At 53.3% G+C, this 21351-nt stretch overlaps 1 protein-coding gene across 3 annotated transcripts; it reads right to left on the reverse strand.

Moving 5' to 3' along the window:
• Nucleotides 1-332: 332 nt before the first annotated feature.
• Nucleotides 333-12820, reverse strand: SUMO3 (small ubiquitin like modifier 3). Of its 3 annotated transcripts, XR_014296814.1 has the most exons (6): nt 12702-12820; nt 7933-8061; nt 4301-4372; nt 3494-3534; nt 1636-3329; nt 633-662 (listed from the first exon to the last, which is right to left on the reverse strand). XR_014296814.1 is itself a non-coding variant. In XM_082655396.1 (5 exons), the coding sequence occupies exons 1-5, from the start codon at nt 12720-12722 to the stop codon at nt 3044-3046; spliced, it is 549 nt and encodes a 182-aa protein (XP_082511522.1). In that variant the 5' UTR covers nt 12723-12820; the 3' UTR covers nt 333-3043. The 3 variants fall into 3 exon arrangements, 2 of the variants coding, with proteins under 2 accessions (XP_082511522.1, XP_082511523.1); XM_082655396.1 differs by having other exon boundaries at nt 333-3329; XM_082655397.1 differs by lacking the exons at nt 633-662; nt 3494-3534 and having other exon boundaries at nt 3067-3329.
• Nucleotides 12821-21351: the final 8531 nt, after the last annotated feature.

A 21351-nucleotide genomic window follows, 5' to 3' on the forward strand; every position in this document is an offset into this window, starting at 1 on the left:
TGTGGCAAGGATATATGCACCTTTTAAAAAAGAAAAGTTTTTATCTTCACAACACATATCCAACGTACTCCTCTATAGAATTTCTATGTAATGTCCTGTATAATTTTTTAGCACAGTACACAACTTATCTGTCTCCTGTAACCAGAAACATGTCCCATGAGGGCAGGGTGTTCTCTTCTCGTGTGTTCCGGGATGCAGCCTCAGTACCTGGACGTGGCAGGAGGTATCTGTCGAGTTGAATAAAATTAAACAATTCGCACAAACCTCACAATGGTGCATATTTTGCGGTAGAGGTGTCACAAGAATTCAGTCTGACACTGTCTTTTCAAATGACCATGGTGATTTATAAAAACAACACAGTACTTTTAGACAGTTCCAAAGAGTAATGGATTTGCACAAATACTCATGCGCTTCACCTGTTCAAGCAGTTGCCCTCTCTGCAATCAGACCACACCCCACCCCCCAAGCCGGTCAGGGGTCAGAGGGTGTGGTTCCCATGGAGACTGAAGGAAAACTCCACTTGGTCACCTAAAGGAAGTGTGGGTGATGAAAAGCATCATCATCAACGTTATGACGCTCAGACGACAGCACCTGTCAGATGCTGGGTATTTTCTTAGCTGCGTCCACGTCTGTGTCACTGCTGTCTTTGTCACATCATTTTCCTGTTGTAGAGCAGTGTGTGTATTCACAGCTTGTACCAGGATTAGTTTCAAGTGACAAAAGCCCAAAATATGAGGTGCTCAACGTAACAGAAGGCTCTCACCTCACTGGCTGGTGGGACGGCCTCCCCTTCAGGGAAGCAGGCCCCCTCCACACGTCTTCTCTGAGATTCAAGTGTAACTGGGCACCCTGTATTTTATTCACTCAGTCTGGGGCAACTCTCTGCTCGGTCAGTCGGTCCTGGTATCCCCAGGGTTCTGAGTAGCAGGTGTGTGATATCAATACCTAGAGGCTTTGGTCCACTGGACAGGCCAGCAAGTTCAGAATAAACTAGTTTCTTTGGGAACTGACGTTCTGAGGTACAAGAAGGATCTGCTTTTTGCAGTTCCTTTCCATGGAACCTGTGTCTCGTGGCAGAGCCAGTATTAACACATGCTTCCCCACCTGTGCTGTGCAGCACAGCCAGGCTGGCATCGCCCGTGCGCCTGGAACTGAGGGGTCCTGGGACATGGGACTTGCGGTACCGGAACTGAGAAGGTGCCGGCTGGGACCCAGGGCACCACCAACAGCATCAATAGGGCCTGTCTCCTACTGAAGCATCAATTTAACCCAAAGATTCTGGGAGTTGGGTTTAGGTAACTATTTTAAAAACATCGATATCAACAGATTATTCCGAATGCACAATCTGCACACATTTCTAAGATAAAAGACAACCTCCAGGACGTTGCCTGCTATTCGGTCGGGCAGCACTGTTCTAAGCTCCCAAGGAAACAGCGCTGCTCCTAACCTAAGGCACCCCGGCGTGTCCCTCTCGGCACAAGTGCAGGGGCTGCCCTGTCGGCTTCGCCACCCGCCGCGGCATCTGGCACACGACCCAGTCGCTGTGCTGCGCCTTCGCCTCCTGCCGCTGCTGTAAGTGAATCAAGTGCTCCACTACCCGGCTGCCCTTGACCTTTCAACTTGCGCTTACCTCACCTGATGCACCCTGGTGCTGTCACAGCGTGGCACGCAGGGAAGTTCTCAAATTAGTGCCAACTCGCTTCCGTTTCAAACCGATGAGTGAGTAGCTTGTCAACTGCACCAAGGAAAAGTCTTATACTCAAACACCAAAAATATCGAGAAGCCCAGAGTAACGGCGACCCTCCACCCAGGACACCCAGGAGAGGACAGAGGAGAGTTCTGAGGGTGAGGGGGTGTCCTCGGCAGAAGACGCCACCCGCCTGGGAAGCCTGCGCGGGCGCAGGAAGGGGGGCAGCGGTGAACCGGCCTTTAGATCGAAGTCTGAGTGGCCTCGCTGGAGGGTCGCTGCAAATACTGAACATGACACAACGCCCAAGCTCCGTACGCAGTGCTGGATACAAGCCGAGAGACAGAATACCAAACTCTATTTACTGTCGACAGTAGTAAAGGACGACAAATAACGTACAAACGGGAATAAACACAACAGAGCCAGCAGACGTCCCACCCGCGCCCGAAGAGCAAAATACAAAGGAAAAGCAGACATCTTCAGCGAGATGCCAGCCAGACAAGAGAGGACGGTGGTCGCGCTGCCCAGGTGACCCGAACAAGCAATGCCGGGCCATCCGGCGGCAGTGGGTCCACACACAAGGGCAACAGGACAACTATCGGAGTTTAACCAGGACAGACCCCAAATGCTTCACAGAACTGAAATCACATGTAACACGTAAACTCCATACCAACTTGGGGAGCAGAGCACAGTCCATGGGGAGACCCCGGAGCCGTCTTTCACTCGTAACCACACTTTGAAGCAGCTCTCTTACACAAAAACGTTAATTGCAAAATCAGCAATACTCAATCTTCCTTTTTTATATACAGACTGTCATTCATCAGAAGCAAATACTAGAAGAAGTCTGAGGCCCCGGCACTATTACCAGGTGAGACGTGTGGGAATTACTTTTTTCTCTGTTAAGGAAGAGGGGAAAAGCCAACTTTCACTGCCCCTGAACAGCATCACTGGCCATGGGTGGCGATGGGTCCTGGGCCCCAGGCCCCACGCGGGGCCACGTTACTGAAGAACTTCTTACCTTTTAAGAAACATTCCAGTATTTTCCCTTCAACTTTACTATATTCTGACAAAGCTCACACTTGTAATATTTAGCATTAAAAAGACCTGTGCCAGCAAGATAAGTGAAAGTTTGTCTCCCATCCCGACTGTGTCCCCAAAACTCACCCCACGGAAACACCCCCAGAGCAGTGACGTGAGTTCTACATGACTGGAATGGGTAGGGGCCAGTACCTGGGCTAAGAGCCCCACCTAGACGGAAAGTGGGCACTCGGGCCACAGGTTTGGGGGAAATGTCATAGGAGGGAGGAAAAACAAAAATGAAAGTAAAAACAAAACCAAAACCCCTCGCCATGCATTTTACCCAAACAGAGGTACCGGGGTGACGGGCCGGGGGAAGCCGTGGACATCCCCGCGGCCGCACTGAAGTACATCAGAGAGCAAAGTCCTTCTGGGGAATGTCCTCGGTGTCTGAGCCTCCCTGGTGCGGGCATGGTCACACCTGCACTGTTCAATAGCGAACACGAGCGCAGTGACACGAGGGGACGGCGGCTCTAGGGGCTGCACCCCAGAGGCAGCTGGCCGCCCCGGACCCCCCCGTCTGCTGCTGGAACACGTCGATGGTGTCTTCGTCCTCCATCTCCAGCTGCAGGCACAGAGGGGGCAGTGAGTATCCTCACGTCACAGGAAGGGGTCCCACCCCGCTGAGCACCAGGGCCTTGGAGCTGCCCCCGCCCACGCCAGGGACACCACCCTGAGGCGCCTGAGCCCGAGCCTGCCGTCGGTGGGCACCCGGGGGCGGAGGCTGACCTGTGGATTTCCGACAAGCCCGCGTACTCCCCAAGCTTCCCCTAACAAAGGAACGGCCAACGTTAGGGACTTGGCCCGATAGAGACACTAAGTCCTGTTACAAATAAACAAGTCTCTAGAAAGTTTTACTGAAAAGTACAAACCGGCTAACGTTGCAGAGCCAGTATCCAGGCTACAAGTGGGTGGTGACCACACGTGCCCCGCTCGCCTGGAGCCTGCAGACGGCGGCGGGCATGGGCAGGCCCAGGCCTCGTCCCTGTCTCTGGACCACCTCCGCCAGGCACCCAACCCTCCTGGTCTCTCTCCCAACACAGAAGAGGCTGACAAAGGACATCTTCCTCATTCAAAAACTGAACCTCAAAATTACAAAGTCAAATGATCTAATAATGAAAGCCATTAAGAAAATGTAGGGACTTCCCTGGAGGTCGAGTGGTTAGGACTCCACGCTTCCACTGCAGGGGACACAGGTTCGATCCCTGCTCGGGGAAACGAGACCCCACATGCCGCAGAGCACAGCCAAAAAAACAATTTTTTTTGATAAATAAAGAAAATAAAAGGTAAGGTGGGTATTCCCTGGTGGTCCAGTGGTTAGGACTCTGCATTTCCACTACCGAGGGCCCAGGTTTGGGGAACTAGGATCCCACAAGCCACTTGGTGTGGCAAAAAAAAAAAAAACAGAAAGAAAATGTAAGGTATTCTTTCTATGTGAGAAGCAATCGGTGCCTCTCAAATGCAAGTATTCCAAATGGAAGTTATGAAAGGCAGATCGGAAGAAGCCCTCAAGTATAGACAGGGCGGCTTTCCTACCTGTGCTGGGGTGTCTGTTTCATTAATTGGTTGTCCATCAAACCTGAATCGAATCTGTCTCATTGACAAGCCCTGAAAAGAAAAAGCAATCATCATTAAACATTTTCAGCTAACACATTAATTCAAAAAGAATCACACATTTGGGGCTTCCCTGGTGGCGCAGTGGTTGAGAGTCCGCCTGCCGATACAGGGGACGCGGGTTCGTGCCCCGGTCCGGGAAGATCCCACATGCCACGGAGCAGCTGGGCCCGTGAGCCATGGCCGCTGGGCCTGCGCGTCTGGGTCCTGTGCTCCGCAGCGGGAGGGGCCACAACAGTGAGAGGCCCGCGTACCACAAAGAAAAAAAAAAAAGCATCACACATTTATGTGGAAACACCAGATTTCTGAATATACGGATTCAGGACGCAGTTGACTATGAAGCCTCGCCAGCGGGGCTGCAGCCTAGTTCATGCGATGCACCCAGAACAGCCTTTCAGACATTGCCGTTCTAGCACCTTCTAGCTCCTGGGGCTCCACCCTCATCCATCCCTCTCGCTTCCCTCCAGGTGCCGAGCAGAATTTCAACACCTTTGGCACCATCACTTCCTCCCCTTTAAACAATTCTCAGAAACAGGTCAGGCGACCCTGAGGCATGTGATGAGCAGCCTGCCTGAAGCTGGGAAGCGGCCCTTCTGCCTCCTGAGGGAACAGCTGGACGTGGTCGGGGGCACAGCCAGTTCTTCAGGACAGACAGGATTAAAACACCCGTCTCTGCTCCCTCCTGAAACCTACTGATGTGACATAAAGAAACAAGAAAAGGCATAAACAAGGACAAAGAAAACAGGAGAGGGGCCAGGCCAGCAGACAAAGGGCATCACCTCCAGGCTGGAAGCTACAGGGCTGTGGACCCTAGACCCCAAGGTCAGGATGCGGTGCGCTGGGGGGCAGGGGGGCGGACAAGAGCCCCGAGAGGGGCAGGGGCCAGGCACACAGGTGTAGGAGGCAGCGATGCAGCTGATGTGGGATGACTGATGGAAAGTCCATATCCGACTCCCAAAGCAGGGCCCCCAACCCCAAGGTCGAGCACTGTCCCTCCCACGGGCAGAAGGTCCCCGTTCTGGAGAGGTGGACTCAGAGCCCTGGGCTGGGGACACAGGCACAAACGGGGCAGTGACAGGTGGCCGGCGGAGGCAGGCGAGTGACGCCCAGTACACCCGGCGCCCCGCCGAGCTGCTCCTCCCGGCCGCCGTGCTCCCAGGGCACAGGCGGGAGCCTGAGGGCCACTCCGGGGAGACTTAAAGACTCACAGATTGCAACACTGGGACCCCCACAGAACACCCACCCGGGCAGGCCGCCCCGCGACAACATGCGGGCCCCGTCCACACACCAGGTGTACAGCTTTCCACCAGCTTTTTAGTGCTTCGTGCTTAAATACGAGCCGTCACCCAGGGAGAGAGGACAGTTAAGGAAAGACCAATGTGTGAGGAGTCAAAGCAAAGAAGAAAGAAAGGGACGAGGAGGGCACGGGGAGGAAGGATCAGAGCTCGCCGGGACGCATGCGCACACACGCACGCACGCAAAGACGTGCAGAGACACAGCCGCGCGTGCACACGCACGTGCACAGATGCATACACACACCTGAAGCTCTTAGGGAGATAGAAAACAACAGAAAGTTCCCCTGGGGAAAAAGGAGCCTCAGAAAACGGGAAAGAACAAGAATTTTTTTTTTTTTTTTTTTTGCGGTACGCGGGCCTCTCTCTGCTGTGGCCTCTCCCGTTGCGGAGCACAGGCTCCGGACGCGTAGGCTCAGTGGCCATGGCTCACGGGCCCAGCCGCTCCGCGGCACGTGGGATCTTCCCGGACCGGGGCACGAACCCGTGTCCCCTGCATCGGCAGGCGGACTCTCAACCACTGCGCCACCAGGGAAGCCCAGAACGAGAACTTTTAAAAATCAGAAATCATGACAGAAACAAGACCGTCCATAAAAAGTGGGAACATGAAGTTGAGAAAACCTCCCAGAACAGAGGCCAATAGCAACAAAACCCAATGCACGATGGGAGGAAATAATCCAGCTGAACACACCTGGAGCAGGTAACTGCAAGCCGGATGGGAATTCCAGTGAAGAGGGACACAAATTACCAAAGAACTAACAGAAGGTCTAGTTCCTGAACTAAAATGAGTTTCTAGACCGAAAAGGCCCAGAATGTGCCCAGAAGAGTCAATGGTAACACTGCCTCAAAGCACGCAAACAAGGTCCCAAAAGCTATCAGAGATAAACCAAGCCGCTAACAGAGGAGAGAGAATGAGAACGCCATTGAACTTTCCACACCAGCGTTGGAAACTAGACGAAAATGATGCAATAGCTCCAAGAAAAGAAAATGAACTGCAACCTACGTGCACTCAAACATTCAATTGTGAAGGTTTATAAAGCAAATCACTTTCCGACGTGCAGTAGTTTTCATACCCTTTCTGCGCAAGATACTGGAAGATATGCTCCATCAAAACAGGGGCAGAAGATTAATCCAGAAAATACACAGGAGGAGGCTCTGGGATGATGGCTGAGCAGCAGTCCAGGTGGGGCAGGGAGGGAGGGGCCCTGGGAGGGACCATGGGAAAGCAAAAGGCCCAGGAACGTGGCGGACGGTGCAGCACGATGGGAAATTCAGGGCATAAATTAACAAGGGGCCCCCAGAAAATGACACACACAACCACCACCAGACCAGGAGAAACAGGACTCAGACAAGAGCCAGAAATCTTCACAGGCCGCTGTGTGGCTCAGGGCTGGCGCTGCCCCAGTCAGGACAGAAGCAGGAGATTCCAGAGCGATGGGCTGGAGTCCAGGGAAGGAGCTGTGTGCAAGCGCGGGCGGTGGATGTGTGGATGGCAGGCCAGAGCTGAAGACCCACCTTTCACAGGCGAAAAAAAATCTCCAAAATCAAAGAACGTGAAGAAATAGAAGTGCAAGCATATTTACCAAAGAGAAGTGAAAAAAAAAGTTGGAGTTGAAAGTGATCTCCTCCGAGGAGCAAGCTCTGAAAAGTGGGGAGAAGAAGAGTTAGGCGTGGAGCTGTTTTAGGGTGTTTGTAATAATAACAACAGAAAGCCCAAGGCAAGGATTTATCAAAGCCAAGAACGGAAACTAACAAAGGTCCAGTATTTCCGAAGTATCCTGAGAAAAGCTGCCTCACCTGAAAGGACAGGCTCAGGGGGAGAGACCGGGCAGGAGCATCAGAGAGCACAAGGGGACCGAGGGGCCCAAGGGCACAGTCACACGCACACGTAACACACACTCCACACTCCGCGCAGTCAGTCTCTCTGGTCACCGTGGGAGGACATACGAGCACGGGCTCCTTATTTTGAAATGTAGTAAACCAAGGGCAAGAATCAAGCATCGTCTGGAAACTGAACTGTGTCGAGGGCAGTGGCTCCACAGACACAGAGGTGGAGGGATGAAATACCCAGCGAGGCCGCCACTCCGATCCCAGCAGCGCCACGAGGGCATCACCAGACATCCACCCCTGACCGGGACGACCGGGTGGCTGAAGAGGGAGTGACCGGCCAGCCTGGAGGGGCCGGGCGGAGGGGAGCGCCTCCGGGGAGGTGTGCACACACAGAGACACACACAGGCGCGCGCTCCGGGCCCCCCCCCGCACCTGGCGCTCGCAGTAGGCCTTCATCAGCTTGCTGAGTGGCGTGTGCCTCTTGATCTTGAACTGGACGACGGAGCCGTCCTGCCCCGCCACCTTCAGGTTGATGTGGCCGTTCTCCGTCTTCACTCCCTCCTGCAAAGAGACGTGAATCTCGGCCTCCAGCCCGTCGCCCCACAAACACCACTTTAAAGGCAAAGTGTTTGCGTGGCTGCTGGCCTTTTTTGAAGTCATGAAAACCAAGCTACTTCTTAAAATTCCCCAGCAATTGGGTCACTCGTGTGATTGCTTGATTTCTACACAGAACTTACTTTTCACTTCTACTTGCTGGGTCAGGAAATGCCCTGCCAATCTAGTGTTTCCACAGACTGTCAATTCAAGGGGGAAAGCCTGCTCAGTAGATCCAGAAAACAATGGAGAGAAAATCCATCTTTGCTCTAAGATCGCTCTCACGAGACTAGGAACCGCACGTACGCACAGGTGATTTATACTTACGCACGTGGATGAATGAGACCCAACGACAGATGTTTCCAGCCGGGAAAGCGGGGTGCGAGTGGCTTGGGGTGCAGATGGCCCACAGCTTCCCTGCTCGCCACTAGGGAGGGCCACCCTCAAGTCCGTTCTGTGCCACCAGTCCCACCTGGACGGGGTCCCCGCCATATTCTATCCTGACATGATCCCGTAGCGGGGGTCTCTGGCCCCTGGAAACTACTGGAAGTTGATGCAAGAAGCTCGTGTTCAGAGCAGAGGCTCGGCCTGAGAGCACCGCTGGGGGAGACGGGAGTTGTTTACTTTTTAACAAAATGATGAAGCTGACCCCTGAGTCAATCTGCAGACGAGTTTGGATGGAGACCAAAGCGGGTCTGTACGCTGTCCAGCCACATGCTCTCGTCCTCCTCCTGAGGCTCCGGCAGGTCCGGCCGCCGCGGGCTCTCTGCTCCTTCCCTGCTTCTTCCCCTTCCTCCCCCAGGAACCCACTCCCTGCCGCCATTTCCCTGCCTCACGCCTCCCTGCCTCACGGAGGGGGAGAGGAAGGAGGCCACTCAGCACTCTGGCCCCTGGAGACCCCAGTAGGTGAGCTCGGGCTGGCCCGAGAAGTGACCCCAGGAGGCGAGACTCCGGCAAGGAGCCTCCTCTGATGGAGCTGGGGCCCCATGATCACTCCCCAGAGACCGAGGATGCAGTTGCTTTTCCATGTTTTTCAAATAAACGTTTTATTTTGGAATAATCTTACATTTCCAGAAAAGTTGCAATACCGAGGCACAGTGCACTCCTACACCAGCCCCGCCCCTGTTAACATCTCACGTACTGCAGTGCCCATCACACCCAAGAAACCGACATTGGCACACCGCTGACAACGGAACTGCGAGCTCTTTTGTATTTCACCAGGTTTTCCACTAACACCCTTTTCTGTTCCAGGATCCAATCCGGGATACCACCTTGCATTTGCAGATAAGATTTCTTTTCCATTTATTCATCGTGTTAAAATGCACATAAAATTTACCACCTTAACCATTTCCAAGCGTACAGTTCAGTAGTATAAAATACAACCATTGCCACCATCCACCTCTACAACTCTTTTCATCTTGTAAAACCGAAACTCTGTCCCCACTGAACACTAACTCCTCCCCCTCCAGCCCCTGGCCCCCACTGCTCTTCTGCCCCTATGAATCTGACTCCCCCAGGGACCTCCTGTAAGTGGAATCACACAGTATTTGTCCTTTTGTGACTGGCTTGTGTCACTCAGCATAATGTCTTCAAGGTTCATCCCTGTTGCAGCATGTGTTGAGGAAATCCTAAAAGGATTTCCTTCCTTTTCAGGCCTGAATAATATGCTATTGTATGCACAGACCAAGGTGTGCTTGTCCATTCATCCATGGACCAACTGACACTTGGGTTCTTCCACAATTTTAGCTATTGTCAGTAATGCTGCTATGAACATGGGTGCACAAATATCTCTTTGAGGCCCTGTGTTCAATCATTTTGGGTCTATATCCAGAAGCAGAGTTTCTGGATCATATGGTAATTCTACTTTTAACTTTTTGAGGAATTCCCATACTCTCTTCCACAGCAGCTGCACCACTCTACATTCCCACCACCAATTGCAACTTCTCCTCGCCAACACTTGTTTTCTCTTCTGTTTTTTGGAAGCAGCAATCCTAATGGGTGAGGTGATATCTCACTGTAGTTTTGACTTGCATTTGCCTGATAATCAGTGATGTTGAGCATCTTTGCATGGGCTTCTTGGCCATTGGTATGTCTTCTTCGGAGAAATGTCTATCCAAGTTTTTTTGCTCATTTCTGCATCAGGTTGCTTGTTTCTTGCTGTTGAGCTTTAGGAGTTCTCTATATATTCTGGATACTGATCCTTTATCAGACATACGATGTGGAAGGAAAATCAAAATGGAGTCAGTGTTGCTCAGAGAGCCTCTCAAACAGAGCCAGGAGGCCACTGAGGACGGACCTTACGCTCCTCTCAGCCCGGACGGAATCTGACCCTGTGACCACGTCCTGTCCTGATGAAGGCATCCAGGACACCTGCCAGAAACTCAAGATACCTGTGGGACCCAGACCCTAAAACAACTCGTGACAGCCATCCCTTAAGGACAAATATTTCCTTTCTTGCGTCAGAACTCAGCCTCGTGGCTTTCGCCTTTATTATAAAGCCCCTGATTCTTTCTCTTCCTCGGAAAGCTCTTTCGGTTTTACCCAAATCTGTGTCTCCCAAGCTGCAATTCTTAACACCCCAAATAAACTCTTTTCTTATCTGCAGCCTCCTGCAGTTCTCTTTTTGGTTGATAGTGATTTGAAAATGTCTTCTCCCCTTCTGTGGGTTGGCTTTTTACTCTGTTCAGTGTCTTTTGATGTACAAAATTTTTTAATTTTCATGAGTCTAGTTTATTTTTTTCATGTTACCTGTGCCTTTGGTGTCATATCCGAGAAATCATCACCAAGTCCAATGTCATGGAGCTTCTGTCCTATGTTTTCTCCTAAAAGTTTTATTGTTTTAGGTCTTACGTTTAAGTCCTCGAACGATCTTGACTTAATTTTTGCATACGGCGTTAAAAAAGGTCCAACTTCATTCTTTTGCACGTGGATAGAGGATGCATTTGCTTTTTTGATGAAACAATATGGGTGTGTTCAAAACAAAGGGACACTGGGGCCAGCACACAAAACAAACAGAAAGAGGGCAGACCAGGCAGAGAAAGACACCAAGAGCACACGGCCTGGCCCAGACCCCTGGAGAATCCCTAACAAACAAAGGAACTTAGAAGAGAGGAGGGGCGGGGAGGGGAGCCTAAACACCAGAACCACAGTTCACGCTGTCAGTCCCCTGCCTGTGCTCTCGAGGGGAGGCAAACTGTCTTTCCCAACTGATCCACAAGGTTTTCTTTCTGCCAAGATGGCCTGGGAGTGTACCTCCTACCCTCTCCTCTCCAGGCCCAGAGGAAGGAGTGGCTCCAGGTAGGGAGCAGTGCCCAGCAGGCACAGTGGGCACTGGTGGGGCATGAGGCCCAACCATCCAGTTGCCTTGAGAGTAGTTAAAACAAGTTGATTCTACTGAATTGGGCCTTGGACGTTGACCACGTGGGAGAGTTAAGTTTAAACACACTGAAGGGATGGTACTGTGTGTATTTCGTTGCCTATAAACTACAGTAAGAGGAGGCCACCTAGAAATCATAAAGAAAGGGCATTTACATCTGGCCTCCCCAAGTGTGAAAAAAGCAAAGGCAATTCCAACTGCACCTGGAGGGAGGACGCTCCTGGAGGGTGGCTTTTTCTCACAGGAGAGGGCAGCTTCCACCGGAGCCCCACCGTGTGATCCCGACCAGGGAGGGGCTCCGTGACCAGGGGCCCCAACTTCAGCTCAACCTCCAGCATCAGCGGGGTCGGCGGGAGCCTGCACGCAAAGCAATGCGCAGCAGATGGTCCACTTCAAAAAGACAGACCCCAAGAGTGCAGACGAAGAGCTCCAGAAACCTGTTTTTAAGACTAGTTAGCACAACCGCGGGCCTTCGCGAGGACTGCTGTGCAGGGCACCAGCGTGCGGAGCGCGCGCCGCAGAGCCCGGTGCGCAGGGCGTGGCGCACACCGGGTGACAGCGACGGGAGGTGGGCGCACACCCTGGGGGCGGCAATGCGTCCAGACAGGTCCGGCCTCTCAGAGCCCCTGCCCAGCCTGCGCCCTCTCGGCGCTCCGCAGTGAGGACTGAGGAGGGGGCCCCGCGCACGCGGGACAGTAGGGCCCAGGCCGGCCCGGACCGTGGGTCCCCGCGTAAGAGGCGTAGTGGGGGTGGGTCCCGGCGAGGGAAGAGGTCCTGGGGAGAGGCGGTCCCAGAGAGGGACTGGGGACGGGGTTGCGATGTCAGCGGAGGGAGAGGGTCGCAGCCAGGGGGGCCGGGCTAGAGGCGCCCGCTCTTCGGGACTCGGCCCACCGGAGGGGTGGAGCTCGGACCGCGGAGGAGGAGTCTGGGCGGAGGGAGCCGGGGGGCGGGGCCCGGGCAGGGGCGGAGCTCGAGGGCGGGGCGGCCCCGGGGGCGGGGCCTGGGCGGAGGGCGGGACTGCGGGGGAGGGGAGACTAGCGGAGCCGGGCGGTGCGGGGAGGAGGGGCTGGGGGTGGAGAGGGGAGTGGGGAAGGAAGGCGGGGAGGCCTGCCGGCGCCGCTGGGCCTGGGCCCCGGAGGCCGGCGGCGGAGGGCGGCGGGGTCCGGGGCACGGGGGCGGCGCGGGCGGGGGGGCCGAGTCCGGGGCCCGGCCCGCGCCCGCCGGCCCTTACCTTGGGCTTCTCCTCGGCCATGGCTGCGCGCGGCGGGCGGCGGGGCAATAGACAGCGCCGAGCGGGCGACTCACGCTCTCGGCCCGCCGCTCTCCCGCCGCAGCTGCTCGCGGGGCCGCGCTTTGCCCCCAAATCCCCGCGCGCAGGTTGGCCGGCGCGGGTCACGCGGTGGGGCGCGCGTGCACGAGGCGCGCTCCCGGGCGTTGGGCGCGTGCCCGGCCGGCCGAGGTTCCTGGCAGTTTCAAATGCGTCAGCTGGCTGGACCCGCGCAGTCCGGCGTCCGTACTTCGGGGGGCGCGCTGGAAGCCGCGGGAACACAGGGCACCTAGGGTCGTGGGGCACGGGGGGAGCTGTGTGGGTGGGACGTGCTGGGACCCCAAGGGTGCACGGAGAGCCAGGCCATCAGCCCTACAGGTGCGGGGTCGGGGGCAGGCCTGACACATTATCTTGGCGCCTGAGAATGGCCCGCCCGTCCCCCGAACTGGCCCCTCACCTACCGCATCTCCACCAGCTGAGGCCGGGTGTATCCACTGGCTTCCTCTGTGATGAGTGCGTCTCACAGGGAAACATGGAAAATAAAGCCAGCCGGGTGAACTACCTCCAGTGGCCCCGGTGGACGTGCGTGAGAGAGAGCTGCCCCGGGGACGACCCCAGGCCTCGGAAAGGCTCGGTTCACCTTCACAGAGGAGCCAAGTGTCCTGAGGAAGTGGGGGTGAAGGAAGAAGGCCTACCAGGCTGACCCACCGGGCAGCTCCGTCCACTAAGGGCACACGGCCCGTGTTCATTCAGTGAGGCCGCACAAGCTCCAGCTGCTTCCACCCAGAGCTCCCAGCGGACCGAGGCCTAAACGGGGCTTTTCTAGGAGGGGGTCAGTCTGGAAAGTCTCCCACTGCGTCCACTTCTCACTCTGCGCTTAGCCAGGCCGACTCTGTGCGGCTCCTTTGTCTCCCCTTGTCCAGCCCCCTTTGGGGCCTTCCGAGCCCAGCCAGTGGCAGCTGAGCATCTGGGGAAGACAGCGACCTAGCCCACTGGGTTCAGCTCATTTCCTGTTAACACTGAAAGGCCATAGAGCCAAGTTTTCATGGGCCTTAATTTCACAAACCAATTTTGACGCTTCAGAATTCACTTCCTGGGCTAGAGGCACCATTTAGGAGAGGGGAATGGGGCCCCCAGAATGGAGCTGCCATGTCACAGGCTGACGAAGTCTGTCCATTGAAAGTTCTGGTCAGAGCCGACCTCCGTCTCAGCCGGGTCCAAGGGTTTGGTCTCTTTCACCCTGGACTGTGGTGCCTCTAGCAGGGCATCCCCAGTCACAGTGGCCAGCTCGAGCTGTGCTTCCTGGAGAGGGGAGTCTCCAGGAACTGGCCCCTTCCGGGACAGAGGTGGACAATGGGAACCACCACCACCACCCCAAGATTATTGGCTGTGGTGTGACTTCAGGTAGGCAGAGCTTGGACCCATCATCCATCATCGACTCTAAGACGTCAGCAATTATAAAACATTGTTTGATTTGTTTTTGTTTTTGCGGTACTCGGGCCTCTCACTGTTGTAGCCCCTCCCGTTGCGGAGCACAGGCTCCGGACGCGCAGGCTCACGGGCCCAGCCGCTCGGCGGCATGTGGGATCTTCCCGGACCGGGGCACGAACCCGCGTCCCCTGCATCGGCAGGCGGACTCTCAACCACTGCGCCACCAGGGAAGCCCAAACATTGTTTTCTTTAACACACACATTAAACTATGACAGGTTATGGATGCAGGACTCCCCAGTTAGAGTTGGTGAAGTTCAGTATCTAACTGTGTTACAAGAAGGGATTAAACTGTGCTTGATTCAACAGCGGAAGGCTGCGCCACTGTTAACTGTGTAAAGAGAAAGCGTAGTTGACGACAGTAAAAGATGCTCACACGCTATGTGTTGTTTTTAAAGCAAATTATAAAACTATTATGGTTCTGAACAACAAGAAAATCTGTATAAAATATTTTGAAGACACCCGATGACTGCCAAAACAGAGAAGACTTTCTTGAGGAGCGAAGATCCCAGAAAGAAGGGACGTGGTTTTCCTTTTGAGATATTTAGCGATTAGTATGATGTTTTAGTCAGCTCAGCAGCCGTAACAAAATACCACAGACTGGGCAGCTTAAACATGCTCTCACAGTTCTGGAGGCTGGAAGTCCAAGATCAAGGTGTGGGCAGTATGGGTATCTCCTGAGGCCTCTCTCCTTGGCTTGTAGATGGCCGCCATCTCCCCGTGTCCTCGCATGGCTTTCCTCTGTGTGTGCAGGGGAGGGGGAGAGGGAGTGGGAGGGAGGGAGACACACAGTGCAGTCCCTAATATGTGCAGCACACAAGAAGCTGAGACACTGAGCACAGCTTTTGAGTCTCATAGGATGGGGAGACAATGATTGGGCAGGACCGACTGCAAGACAAACTGGTCGGGGGGCTTTGATAATAACCTGGACCTTCAGCTGGAACACTGAAACCTACAACAAAGGAGTGAGGCTGAGGTGCAGATCAATCCTCACAGACTGAAACCCAGCATCCCAATGGCTCACTCCCAAACTGCACCAAGCTGACCTGCTCTCCTTCCCGTTGCCAGCCCGAAGCCAAAGGAAACCTCTGGAGGACAGCAGCATCACCTGGGCCTCAGGTTAACTGAAACATCTTCACAGACAATATCCAGAACAGACTAAAACTTCACAAAGAAAAGCAGAAAACAAATGATCCAAAACCAACGGAAGAAATATGTGTATATTAGTAATCCACAGGAGAACAGTATATTGGCATTATTAGATAGATTTTTAAATAACTCTAACATGTTCAAGGAAATAGACTATGAAATGGAAATTTTCAGCAGATAAGTGAAATCTATAAAGAAATGGAAATTTGAAAACAAATACAATCACTGAAACTATGAATTCAGTAGATGGGTTTAACAACAGATTAGACACAGTGGAAGAGAAGATTATGAAATGGAAGGTAGGTCAGAAGAAAACAGAAGCAGAGGGAGAGGACTGTCCCAAGGATAGGAGAAATAGCTTTCAAACCACTGCAAGAACAATGCAGCAACAAAACTCAACCAATCTGACAACGTCATAAAAACAGATAAAAGGAAACAATAGAAATAACAGAAGACATTTATGTAGCACTTATGTGACCTGCACTCTCATACCTTCATACACATTAATGGAATGAGGTAGGTACCATTATTGTACCATTTCACAGATATGGAAGCTGAGGCACAAGTTTCACATCCAAGTTTACCTGGTTACTAAAAGCAGCAGAGCAAGGATTCAAGCAAAGGAAATTATACCAGCTCTACAACAAGAAAGTAGAATAGAGCATACAAAAAATAAGATAGTAAGAATAAGTAGGGCTTCCCTGGTGGCGCAGTGGCTAAGAATCTTCCTGCCAATGCAAGGGACACGGGTTCGAGCCCTGGTCTGGGAAGATCCCACATGCCACGGAGCAACTAAGCCCGTGCACCACAACTACTGAGCCTGTGCTCTAGAGCCTGTGAGCCACAACTACTGAGCCCGTGTGCCACAACTACTGAAGCCTGCGAGCCTAGAGCCCTTGCTCCGCAACAAGAGAAGCCACCGCAATGAGAAGCCCGCGCACCACAACGAAGAGTAGCCCCGCTCACCGCAACTAGAGAAAGCCCATGCGCAGCAACGAAGACCCAACGCAGCCAAAAAACAATCAATAAAAATAAATAAATTTAAAAAAAAAGACTTTGCCTTTAAAAAAAAAAAAGAATAAGTAAAGACCAGCAATCATACTAGATATGTATGGATTAAATTGTTCTATTTAAGGACAGTGGCTCCCTACGTGGGTCAAAAAGATACAACTATGTTTTCTTCTACTGTAGAGAAAGGGTAAAAATAAAAGGCAAAAATGCTATAGCTTATAACAGTTTTCATATCAGATGAAATACATTTCAAACTGCAAAGCATTAAATGGACAATGAGAGATATATTACATTAGTAATGGGTCCATGCCACCAAGAGGCAGGTAGAAAAATGCAAATAGGGTCTCACTCTGTTTTTTTGATGTTTAACAGCTGACATCTTTAAAGCCTCATCCCTGCCTCTTTTCTTTCTTCCCCACATCTTAGCACGCAGACAAAGACTAGGCGCTGCCTCCTTTGGTACCGGTGGGAAATTCAAACCACTCAAGCACCTGCCCATGCAGAAACCCTCACCAGGGCCCCGCCCTCGCACAACAGAAGCCCCAAGTGCATCTCCTTTCCTGGCTCTCAAGCCATTTTCAGGCCAGCTTGGGAGGCCTGCACTGCTCTCCCTAGAAAGCCTCCTTATGTGAGGGGTGAACATTTCCATACCCTCTTGGGGTGTGCGCGCGCGCGCGTGCATGTGTTGTCACCAGTCTTGACAACTGGACCAAATTTTGGGTGAGGTTCCCTCTTCTTTCTGAAAGGTGTCACAATGGCAAACACTCAGTAAGCATATAGAAGATCTGCATAACATAATAAGCTCATGAAAACGCACAGAGAGAAAGAATTTGGAAACCAATGAAAAACTTATGTAATATTTTTAATAACCTGTGGAATATTTACAAAGTTTGAGCACATATTAGGTCTTTAAGAAAACCTCATTAAATTGTAAGAAGCAAAATCATACAGAGGGAGAGTTCTGCCTAGGATGTATAAAGCTGGAATGCTCATTACCACTGTCTAAAAACAAGAAAAGCTGGACAACCTCAAAATCACAACTTTTCCTAAACCTATCAGAAAGCTGGGATTTCGGCTTCCTTGTCTTTAAGTTTTGGGTCCTCTCCCTAATCTGCCTGCTATTATTAAGCTTTCAGAGTCTCAGACAGTTGCTTACTTTGTCTTGTCCACACCAGAACTCTCTCCATTTTTGAAGGTTTTCTGAGTATAGAATCTGAGCTTAGGGACTTCCCTGGTGGTACAGAGGTTAAGAATCCGCCTGCCAATGCAGGGGACATGGGTTTGATCCCTGGTCTGGGGAGATCCCACATGCCTCAGAGCTACTGAGCCCACTTGCTGCAACTACTGAAGCCCGCCTGCCAAGAGCCTGTGCTCTGCAGCAAGAGAAGCCACCGCAATGAGAAGCCCGCGTACAGCAACGAAGACCCAACCCAGCCAAAAATAAATTAAAAATTCGAAAAAAAAAGAAAGAAATCTGAGCTTAAAGCCTTTAAATGTATCATTTCACTGTCCTTAGACGATATCTGGCTTTCAGTAAGTAATTACAAGACACAAAAAAGAAGGACAAACCCCCCACAATCAAGACATGAAAATCAACAGAACCAGACTCAGATGTGACTCAAGTGCTGGGATTGTCTGACAGGATTTACGTTAAGGCTCTAGTGGGAAAGATAACATGAAGAAAAGGGTGGGGAGACTTTCAGCACCGAGACGGAGACTCTGAGGAAGAGGCCAGTGGAAATGCTGGAAGTAAAAACGGGGTAACAGAGATGAAGAATGCCTTCAACAGGCTCACGAGTAGACTCAGCACAGATGAGGAGAGAATCATGAGCTTCAAGATAAGACCGTGGAAATTACCCAGACTAAACAAAGAGGAACGGTGGACCCCAACCCGCCAACAGAGCAGAGCAAATGGAAGCCCTGGAATAATTTCCACTGGTCTAACACATGTGTAATTGGAGTCACAGGAGGAGAGGAGAGAGTGGGCAGGAGAAATGTTGGAAACAATAATGGCTACAAATTTTCTAAAAATAAAGACACCACAGCACAGATCCAAATTCAGAAGGATTTAAAGATATACATTTAATATAATAAATATACAAAAGGCACAACAAGACACATCATATTCAAGTGATGAAAACCAAAGACAAGGAAAACACCTTGAAGGTAGAGGGGAAAAAAAGACACAGTACATGCGCAGGAACAAGGATCAGAATCACAGAACACCTGGTGCAGAAACGATGCAAGCTGAAGACGATGAGGACAAAGACGTGCTGCCTCTACACACACGAAGCTCAGGTCTCTATACTCAGCAAACCAGCCTTCAGAAGCCAAGGAGAGACTTCTGGTGTGGACAGGACACAACCCTCCAAGGACTCTGAAAGGTCAGTCATAGCAGGCAGCTTAGAGAGCAGACCCCAAACTTAAAGACCTGATGGGGAGACTTTCCAAGTGTTCCTCCTCTTTCATCGGCCAGCTTCGACCAGGTCGACCCCAGTGCGGGATTACATACCAGTGCAGGTGTCAAAACCTCCAAGAGAAAGCCTCTCTCTCTGGCCAGAGGAAAGGAGACCCTGCGAGCCAAAGCATGCGAGTGAACCCAGGTTTTGGTTGGTTGGTTGGTTGGCTGGTCTTGTGTTTTTTACTCACCGGATCCTGTCCTGAAGAGACCCCGATCCTGGAGCTGCACTGTGGCCGTAGGCCAGGCACCCCACACCTCAGGAGAAAACCCATCCCTCTGGCCACAGAAACCGGGAAAAGGGGTCCTGTGATCCAGAGAGTGTCGGGGGTCCTTCATTTTATCCCTCTTCCCTCCCTGCCTGGCCCTCAGGCAGCCCCAGTCACACGACCCCACCGGCCCCTCCCCTAGGCAGGCGGGGCCCCTCCGCTGACCTCCTCCGGGCCCCAAAGAAGGGTCAGAGGTCCACACATCTACCTGAAGGTTGTGGGTCCTCACCAGCTATATTGGCAGGGTCTGGGAACATCGTAGAAACAGAGCTCACACCTGCCAGGCCAGGGAGATGATGCACAAGCCTGACTGGGCTGAAGGTGCCTCCGTGAGAGCCGCCCCAGGAGGCGGGGATGGCGTCACCAGTCTGGCTAATGGAAACGTGGGCACCACCGGCATCCGACCGCTTAGAATAACGAATGTCCCTGGCGTTCTAGAGCAACCTTCCTGACGTCCCTAGACCAGCACCATCCACATCTGCTGGAAACATGTTACAAGTGCACACTCTGGGGCCCCTCCCAGACCCACTGGCTCACAATTTCGGGGGTGGGGCCCCGCCACCTGGGTTTTATGAGCCTTCCAGGGGGTTCCGACGCAGCTCAAGCTTGAGAACCCCTGGTGGACAGTGGTGCTGCTCAGATGGGACACGGTAGACAAATCGTCAGGGAATTCTGACTCAGCAGGTCCTGGGTAGGGACTGACGTTCTGCAGGCCTACTGAGCTCCCAGCTGATGCCCGTCCACTAAAACTCGGGCCACATTGTGAGGAGCGAGCCTCGAGGGCAGTGGTTCTCAGCCCTGGCTGTGCACTAGAACCACTTGGAGATGTTGGGGAAAAAACCACCTGTGAAATGAGACCCATGAGATGAGTGTGGCTGGGAGTGTGGCCTGGCACTGGCGAGCGCAGTGAACAGCCGAGGCGCAGGCCCGCTGCTGCGGAGGAAAGGCCTGGGCTCCCAGAAACGGGGGTGTTGGTGGGCCTATTACGTGAGCCTGCGCACCTCCCCTCCAGCTGAGCTCACGACACTCCCTGCACAGAGTCATGGAGAAATGCACGGGCAAAGTGCCCCCGTGGCTGTCCTCTGCAGACCGGGGAGGCTGCCATGGAGCGGGGTCACCCGATCTCCCTGGGGATGAGGGGTCCCGGCGTGGTGGTACCAGATGTCAGTGCTTAACACTAGAGACAGACGCAGAGCAAATGATCATGGAAGGAGAGGAATCAGAATTTTTTGAACCGATGGCAGGGACCCTGGGAATGAAACCGATGCACAGCTGCTAAACTAGCAGGCAGGATAATTCTAGGTCTTCTGGTCAAGCCCCAACCCGTCACCGTAACGGGGATGCCCGGCTCTTCCCAGCAGCTTCCAGGACTGGTGAGGAAGGACCCTGCAGTTCAGCCCCAGGTGAGACCAGCAAGTGGCGCTCAGGGCTTCCTCAGAGGGACCGATGACCGTTTTCAAGGGTCACTGTGTCCTGGAGCAAAGGACAGCCCCTGACCCTCAGGGGTTACTACACACCAGCTTTGAAGAGGCCCGGTCAGCCACGGAGGTCCACTGGCCAGAGTGGGCTTGTGGAGGCCGGATGAGAATGGGTCTCACCCCGAGTCTAGCTCACCGGGGGCCCGTGGGAACCAGAGGCCCAGAACGCGTAGCGGGGACACGCACACTTAGCGCCCTATGGAGTCTCCCCACTTGTGCTCGGGGCCGGAGCGGAGGCCATGCCGTAGAAAGGCCCTGTGGAAGCCCGCGGAGCCCCACCCCCTGCTGCGGGAGGTGGCCCAGAGGCGCCAGAGGCGCCACCTCCCCAGAGGGAGTGCTGCAGGTCAGGGACCCCGAAGCTCAATCGCAAGGCTTCCGGCCTGTGACTAGCTGGACTGTGTCCCCCCAAGTTCACAAGCCAGGGCCCTAGTCCCAGCACCTCAGAATGTGCAGAATCTGGAGAGAGGACCTTTAATGAGTTACTGAAGTTAACGCGAGGTCGCTGGGTGGGTCCTAATCCAACCTGACCGGGTCCTTACGAGGAGAGACGAGGACACAGACACACACGGGATGAGCACGCGGGAACACGGGGAGGGGACGGCTGTCCACATGCCCAGGAGAGAGGCCTCGGGAGGGACAGCCCTGCGACCCCTGGGCCTTGGACTCCCAGCCTCCAAACTGTGAGACGGTCGATACATGTCTGTTGTTTAAGCCCCGAGTCTGCGGTGCTTGTCATGGTGACCTGAGCAGATACCCCACGG

Source organism: Grampus griseus (genome assembly GCF_964374135.1).
Source record: "Grampus griseus genome assembly, chromosome: 5".
Lineage (NCBI taxonomy): Eukaryota > Metazoa > Chordata > Mammalia > Artiodactyla > Delphinidae > Grampus > Grampus griseus.